Source organism: Coregonus lavaretus, assembly GCF_964263955.1.
Source record: "Coregonus lavaretus genome assembly, chromosome: 2".
NCBI classification, from domain to species: Eukaryota; Metazoa; Chordata; class Actinopteri; order Salmoniformes; family Salmonidae; genus Coregonus; species Coregonus lavaretus.
This window is the reverse complement of record NC_139989.1, coordinates 20805163-20813659: the sequence shown is the minus strand read 5'-3', so window position 1 is coordinate 20813659 and position 8497 is coordinate 20805163. Positions and strand designations below refer to the sequence as shown.

The 8497-nt window shown below is 43.2% G+C and overlaps 1 protein-coding gene across 1 annotated transcript; it reads right to left on the bottom strand.

Annotated features, from left to right (window-relative positions):
• Positions 1-1199: 1199 nt before the first annotated feature.
• On the bottom strand, positions 1200-7658 carry LOC311150352 (5-hydroxytryptamine receptor 5A-like; the record flags this gene model as incomplete). The annotated part of the gene is made up of 2 exons (XM_084187760.1): positions 1200-1532; positions 6921-7658. 2 exons carry the CDS (start codon positions 7656-7658, stop codon positions 1200-1202), a joined length of 1071 nt encoding a protein of 356 aa, XP_084043886.1.
• Between the last annotated feature and the right edge of the window lie 839 nt (positions 7659-8497).

Here is an 8497-nt window from a genome sequence, read left to right as displayed (position 1 = left end):
TCAGAACATCAAGAAAACTTTCCATACTAAATAACACAAGAAAACATTAGTAACGTTCCCAGAACATTCTAAGAATGTTATTTAAAAAACATATACATTCTGTTCTCAGCATCAACAAAACTCTCTCTATCCTCTATCTTGTTAAGTATGTTCAGGTTTGTTGGCCGCGCCAACTAATTGGCCACATCTGATCTTAATGAGGGCCTGTTTCCTTTGAAATAGGGTCTGTTTGAATAGACTAAAATGAACAGCTTTGTATGAGTTAAAAACAAATAGCATGCTAGTTCCTTCCTGGTGGTGCAGTGAACTAATTCCATGGATAGAGAGCAGAAGATCATAGGTTTGAATCTCACTGACGTCATGCCACAAGAAGAAATAAATCATGTTTGCATGATTAATGCATAAGCAAATTAATTTCCATGTGTTCTATCTGTGCTTGGAGTTCAAAACAGTTAAACTAACAGTGTTATTTAACATTCAGGGAACAATAGAAAAACATTCTCAGAACCTCCCTGCAACCTAAAAATAAAAGTTCCCAGAACAGGTGAAATTTTCTCTTCCATCCTCAGAATGTTTAAAAAACGTTCAGTTTTAACAGTCAGGAAATGTGTGACTTCATTCCCAGAACCAATGGGAAACCAAAAATGTACGTTCCCGTGACATCAATTTGATCATGTGATGGTATGTTTTTTCTAGACAGCCCCAGTCTCAGCCTCTGCCTTATCCCCAGCCTCAGCCCCAGTCTCAGCCTCTGCCTTATCCCCAGCCTCAGCCCCAGTCTCCGCCTCTGCCTTATCCCCAGCCTCAGCCCCAGTCTCAGCCTCTGCCTTATCCCCAGCCTCAGCCCCAGTCTCAGCCTCTGCCTTATCCCCAGCCTCAGCCCCATTCTCCGCCTCTGCCTTATCCCCAGCCTCAGCCCCAGTCTCAGCCTCTGCCTTATCCCCAGCCTCAGCCCCAGTCTCAGCCTCTGCCTTATCCCCAGCCTCAGCCCCAGTCTCAGCCTCTGCCTTATCCCCAGCCTCAGCCCCAGTCTCAGCCTCTGCCTTATCCCCAGCCTCAGCCCCAGACTCAGCCGTAGTCTTAAATTAACAGAAAATGATGGCCAATGTTCTGTGGTCAGAGGCAATTGGATGGCCACCCGCTGATTTTAACCGCTATTTGGCATGTTCTGTTTTGTCCTTTAGCCCTCATCCCCAGCCTCAGTGTTGACGGGAGAACAAGTTCCTAAGGGCGTTGTTGTAGTTCTTGTTAAAGGCGGTGTAGATAAGCGGGTTGAAGAAGGAGTTGGAGTAGCCCAGCCACAGGAAGATGCTCTTCCAGATGGGCGGGATGTCGCAGTGGCACAGCGGGATGATGAGCTCCGTGAGGAAGAAGGGGATCCAGCAGAGGACGAAGACTCCGATCAGGATGCCCACCATCAGCGCCGCCTTCTTCTCCTTCTGCTCGCGCCACGTGTCGCCGTCCGTCTGGAAGGTCACGGTGGCGTGGCGTACCGTGAACACCATCTGGGGCTGCCGCGACGCCTCCTTCACCTGTCAATCAAATCAGTCAGCCAACCAGTTAGTCAATCAGTCAGGCAATCAAATCAGTCAACAAATTGATACTCACATTACTAAAATAAGTTAAAGAACAGACCAATCAATTAGTCAGTGTTTGTCGCAGGCTTTCAGTTTTACAATTTTTGAGACATACTGTAAGCCACAACTTATTTTGTTCTCAGTCAATCAGTCAGTCAGTTAGTCAGTCAATCAGTCAACCAATCGATACTCACATTAGTAAAAGAACCAGCCAATCAATTAGTTAATTGAGCAACCAGTCAGCTAGCTGAACCCAATGGGAAAATTAATAAATCAAGCAAAAACAAGCAAAATAGCCTCTAATGAATCAATCATTGAGCTAAACGATACAGGGCATAAACGACAACCCCCTGCCAGAACTCAAGCCATCAACCTGCACTTGTGACTCATACAGAGAGGGCTGTTAAATGGAAGTAATGGAATGAAAACACCATGCTTCAATCTATCCGCCCATTTCTCATTTCCAGGCAGGTGCACTGTTATGTTGAGCCTGGTGGAGTAGTGTTTCTCTCTACACCTGACCCTGCAGGTCATTCTGCATGAGCTGTTTATAAACCTACACTTTACCGCTCAGCAGATCACATCTGGTCTGCGTCCCAAATGGCACCCTATGGGTCCTGGTCAAAAGTAGTGCACAAAATAGGGAATAGGGTGCCATTTGGGATGCAGGCCTGGTCAATTAAAACAATAAAACAAACAATCAAAATAATGTATTTGCAGCAGAGGGTAGGGGTTAAAAGCATAGTGGCTGGGGGTAAATTGCTGACGCCAAATTGAAGGGCAGTCTAATATTACAGTTTAAATGGTCAATCTGGGGTTGATACATCCATTTTTGTACTTCTAAATGAATGATATAGCCATTGATTCTTGAAGAATATAGCTTATAAATGCCTCACACGCTTAGTTTAACTGTCTTACCACACATCACAGCCCAAAATAAATCATGTATATGGTTAAAACTATCATTTTGATCTCATGCATGGCCAATCTGGGACTGTGATATATGAAAGCCTGACTCCAGTCAATAGATTAAGGTTTTCTTGGCGAAATGTAAAATGTTATTTTTTGTCAAAAAGGCAGCCAACTATCAGTAACTAAGTGACTTAACTAAATTGCTTGCAGTGGAGTTTAAGACATGCAAATTCAAGTCATACACAGTACACAAGCAATAGCAATGTTGTTTGATGTTGTTTGATAGGCTCAACTGGATTAATCATAGCTGATCCCTTTTGCATACCAAGTAGTGGTAGAATATATATCAATATAATTTCCTATTAGATCACAGGGGTTCTACTCCACTGAGCCACACCAGGGGGTTAAGGGATTGCATTTAGAGATGGGTTGAAAGTAAGGCCAGACCTACCTCCAATCCACTCAGAGGTACTGTAGGCTAGCCTACTTGACATTTTCATGTTAAAAACATGTTGGAAATACAATAATTACATTGTAACACATTTCATTGTAGCACAACTTAAATTGTAAAAAATGTATTAAACCCGCCTTTGTATTCACAAACACCTGAAAAGCTAGTTTTTTTTGTTCTTAAATACATTTAACATGCATTAGAAACAGGTTAATAACATGGAACATGTTAGAATTGCAAAAGGAATGTGCGCTCTGGGCGCAAATTGGTTGAATCAATGTTGTTTCCACTGAAAAACTGATTGGATTTTCAAAAAGTCATCAACATAAAGGAATTTCTGGATTTTTTGTATTTTTATCACCCAACATTAAACTAAAATCAATGACACTGTAAAGTTTTCGTTGATTTTATGTTGAATTCATGTTAGTTTACAACTCAATCAAATGTCAATCAAAATTAGTTGTTGAACTGACATCTGTGCCCAGTGGGTGTAATTGTGTGTGAAATTTCCGGTAGGGCTCCCTCCCTATTGCGGTATGCATGGTCCATTGTGTTTAGATGTTTTCACGCCTCAGAGTCATGACTCCTTTTGTCCATACTGCTAACTGGGCTGAACTTGAGCCAAACACCCACGTATACAAACTGTAATACCACAGAGAAAACAGCCTAACTTTTCTCCATAGAAAAGGAATGATGTGAAAAAATGAATTCAGCTGAAAGACCACAGTCCTAGGGGGTAATACCTTTTCAAACTTTCAAATACATTTCTGTGAAAACTAGATGGGGTGTCTACAGAGGGTGTACAGTCATAAATAGTTGCTAGGCGCCAATTTGTTTTTATTCTTTGACTGCTCAGTATTATGTGACTCATTGTTGAGGTATAATTTAATAAAACAGCTAAAGGATACTTTCTATATTCTGTGGACAGAATACAGTGCCTTGCAAAAGTATTCATCCCCCTTGGCGTTTTTCCTATTTTGTTGCGTTACAACCTGTAATTTAAATGGATTTTTATTTTGATTTCATGTAATGGACATACACAAAATAGTCCAAATTGGTGAATTGAAATTAAAAAAATAACTTGTTAAAAAAATTCAAGAAAATAAATAACGGAAAAGTGGTGCGTGCATATGTATTCACCCCCTTTGCTATGAAGCCCCTAAATAATATCTGGTGCAACCAATTACCTTCAGAAGTAATTTAACTAACCTTCATAATTAGTTAAATAAAGTCCACCTGTGTGCAATCTAAGTGTCACATGATCTGTCACATGATCTCAGTATATATACACCTGTTCTGAAAGGCCCCAGTGTCTGCAACACCACTAAGCAAGGGGCACCACCACTAAGCAAGGGGCACCACCAAGCAAGCGGCACCATGAAGACCAAGGAGCTCTCCAAACAGGTCAGGGACAAAGTTGTGGAGAAGTACAGATCAGGGTTGGGTTATAAAAAAATATCAGAAACTTTTAACATCCCACAGAGCACCATTAAATCCATTATTAAAAAATGGAAAGAATATGGCACCACAACAAACTTGCCAAGAGAGGGCCGCCCACCAAAACTCACGGACCAGGCAAGGAGGGCATTAATCAGAGAGGCAACAAAGAGACCAAAGATAACCCTAAAGGAGCTGCAAAGCTCCACAGCGGGGATTGGAGTTTCTGTCCATAGGACCACTTTAAGCCATACACTCCACAGAGCTGGGCTTTACGGAAGAGTGGCCAGAAAAAAGACATTGCTTAAAGAAAGAAATAAGCAAACATGTTTGGTGTTCGCCAAAAGGCATGTGGGAGACTCCCCAAACATATGGAAGAAGGTACTCAGGTCAGATGAGACTAAAATTGAGCTTTTTGGCCATCAAGGAAAACGGTATGTTTGGCGCAAACCCAACACCTCTCATCACCCCGAGAACACCATCCCCACAGTGAAGCATGGTGGTGGCAGCATCATGCTGTGGGGATGTTTTTCATCGGCAGGGACTGGGAAACTGGTCAGAATTGAAGGAATGATGGATAAAGGGAAATTCTTGAGGGAAACCTGTTTCAGTCTTCCAGAGATTTGAGACTGGGACGGAGGTTCACCTTCCAGCAGGACAATGACCCTAAGCACACAGCTAAAGCAAGACTTGAGTGGTTTAAGGGGAAACATTTAAATGTCTTGGAATGGCCTAGTCAAAGCCCAGACCTCAATCCAATTGAGAATCTGTGGTATGACTTAAAGATTGCTGTACACCAGCGGAACCCATCCAATTTGAAGGAGCTGGAGCAGTTTTGCCTTGAAGAATGGGCAAAATCCCAGTGGCTAGATGTGCCAAGCTTATAGAGACATACCCCAAGAGACTTGCAGCTGTAATTGCTGCAAAAGGTGGCTCTACAAAGTATTGACTTTGGGGGGGGGGGCGGGCGGTGAATAGTTATGCACGCTCAAGTTTTCTGTTTTTTTGTCTTATTTCGTGTTTGTTTCACAATATTTTTTTTTTTGCATTTTCAAAGTAGTAGGCATGTTGTGTAAATCAAATGATACAAACCCCCCAAAAATCCATTTTAATTCCAGGTTGTAAGGCAACAAAATAGGAAAAATGTCAAGAGGGGTGAATACTTTCGCAAGCCACTGTATATGAAATTCCAAAGACCTACCGGGCTATAAGAAGTCTATTTTAACCGACAAATGAGGTGTCTCCAAATCAGTGGGTGGATGCCTGAAATAGCTGCCTATAGTCTTAATACGTTTTTGCTGTTTTGTACCAGCCAATTCTCTCCCCTTAGTCTCCAAACAAACCTACCAAGCTCAAAGGCCTATGCTGCTGTTTGCCTATTGTATATAACCAGAGAGAGTGAAGGCAGCATGGAGGCAGCTCCCTTTGAACAGAGTAAAATGAAATGGCATGTTTGAATAAATTAGCTTGGCCTTGTTGAGTGAGTCTGTGTTCCAAATTGCACCCGATTCCCTATATAGTTCACAACTTTTGACCGGAGCCCATTGGGCCCTGGTCAAAAGTAGTGCACTATATAGGGATAGGGTGCCATTTAGGATGCAGCCTGGGTCTCTGGACTCTGTCAGCGTCCTTGCTGATTAGAGGGAGCCGCTGTGGTGAGGAAGGTGCAGTGGCCCCTAGCCTTGTTAAACATGCTGGGTATTTATAAGCCACTGTGCCTATAGCGATTAACAGGGGTTATACCAACAGCCTTTTAGTTTATTTCCTCTGCGTGTGTGTGTGTGCGTGCGCGTGTGTGTGTGTGTGTGTGTGCAGTTGTATGTGTATGTGAGAGAGAGATTGTGTGAAAAAAGTAGAAGATCCTCCTTCACATTGAGGGATTGTTTTTGCATGTTGACGGTGATTTGTGTAGTTGTGTGCGCATGTGCACGTGTGTGGGGGACTATGTGCATACATGCACGTGTGAATGCCTCCATGTGAATTGGTTTGTTGAGTATGAGATGCAGTACACGCTGATAAGCGTTAAAGAACAATTCACATCCCACAGCCCTGCAGCACCATCACAGCACCATCAGAACAGCTCAGAATGTATTATGCAGATGACATGGTTTCCCACTAATTGCCCAGCAACCAATTTGAGAGCTACAGTACAATCTCATCAGTCAATGATAATGTGATATGCACTCACGAGCAGATACGAGAGAGCTATAATGACACTGATATCATTGAGGTACATTCAGATAATTATTTAGATTAGGTTTGAATGCGCAACCATTATCTGAACATTGGTCAAGGTTGATTGATTAAGTCCAGCAAAATTGGCCAAGGAGCTTAGGAGTGTGTCAATGTAATAATAATGTAATAAAATCAACTGAATATTAACGCAATCATCATGTGGATCCCACATGAAACATTCAACCACCCAGCAGGCAAAACTGGTTGAATAAGACATCATTACAACCAGACACTGGTAGGAATAACATAATTTTGATGTAACTTCAACCAGTTTAACCCACTGGGTAAGACTATAGCAACAAAAGTACCTCAATCACCTCAGCCATAGGCGTGATGGTATTGGTCTTGCACGAGCCGATGCGGAACTTGGCCGCCTTGTAGATCTTCCAGTAGACGAAGAGCACCACGCACAGCGGCAGGTAGAACGCTCCGAAGGTGGAGAAGATAGTGTAGGAGGGCTCCTGGCTCACCTGGCACTCCATCCCCTCCTCCGAGTAGGTCTCCCCCCAGCCGAACAGCGGCGACAGGGAGATGACGGAGGACAGCAGCCAGGTAAGCACGATCATCACATTGGAGATCCTCTTGCGGGTCTTGAGCGTGTACTCCAAGTGTCTGGTGATGGACCAGTAGCGGTCCAGGGCGATGGCCGTCACGTTCCAGATGCTGGCCGTGCAGCAGAGCACATCGAAGGAGATCCACACCTGGCAGAGCACGCGACCCAGCTTCCATAGCCGTCCGTTGAGCTCGTGCACCAGGCTCAGGGGCATGACCAGGGCGGCCACCATCACGTCCGAGATGGCCATGGAGGCCACCAGGTTGTGGGGCACGCGGTGGAAGGTCCGCACCCTCAGGATGGTGAGGAGAACAAGGAGGTTCCACACGAAGGTGGCCACCACCAGCATGGCTAGCAGGGTGAGGGTTAGCACGCTGAACACCGAGAACGGACGGTAGAAGTTTCCTGTTCCATACCCCAGGTCGTCGCTACCGGCCCTGGCCCAGGCCCCGCTAAGGTTGGCGGTCACCAGGGTCACGTTGGGCTGGGTCATGTTCAGCAGTGTTCAGCAGCGGTCACCCAGCCCAGCTGGCTGAATAAGTTCAGACAGGTCTGTCACAGGGGAATTTTCAGATTGAAGCATCCTGCAGTGTATAAAGAGAGAGAAGAAGCTTTTAAGTCATGCAAACAGAACACATGACACTTGATAGACTTGACACATGACAGATGTCACAACCATATCTATGGAAGAGGTGAAATACAAATGAAGGAAACTGTGAAGGGCATTGAAGGAGAATGATTTTATTCAGATCATTATTCAGATTTTGTTCACTGGATTTGCACATTCCCTTTGAAAGCACTACTGTATTCTTGTGTGTAATAAACACTAACAGCTGGTTGAGAGTCTCATTTCAACTGTCAATTAATCTGCCTACAACATAACTTCCATCAATGTAATTGGCTGCATCACTTCCAATCACCATGTTTTTTTTCTTGCAATTATATATATATATATATATATATATATATATATATATATATATATATATATATATATATATACATATATGTATATATACATATACATACACATACACATACAGTGGGGAGAACAAGTATTTGATACACTGCCGATTTTGCAGGTTTTCCTACTTACAAAGCATGTAGAGGTCTGTAATTTTTATCATAGGTACACTTCAACTGTGAGAGACAGTACATTGTATAGGTACATTGTATGATTTTTAAGTAATTAATTTGCATTTTATTGCATGACATAAGTATTTGATACGTCAGAAAAGCAGAACTTAATATTTGGTACAGAAACCTTTGTTTGCAATTACAGAGATCATACGTTTCCTGTAGGTCTTGACCAGGTTTGCACACACTGCAGCA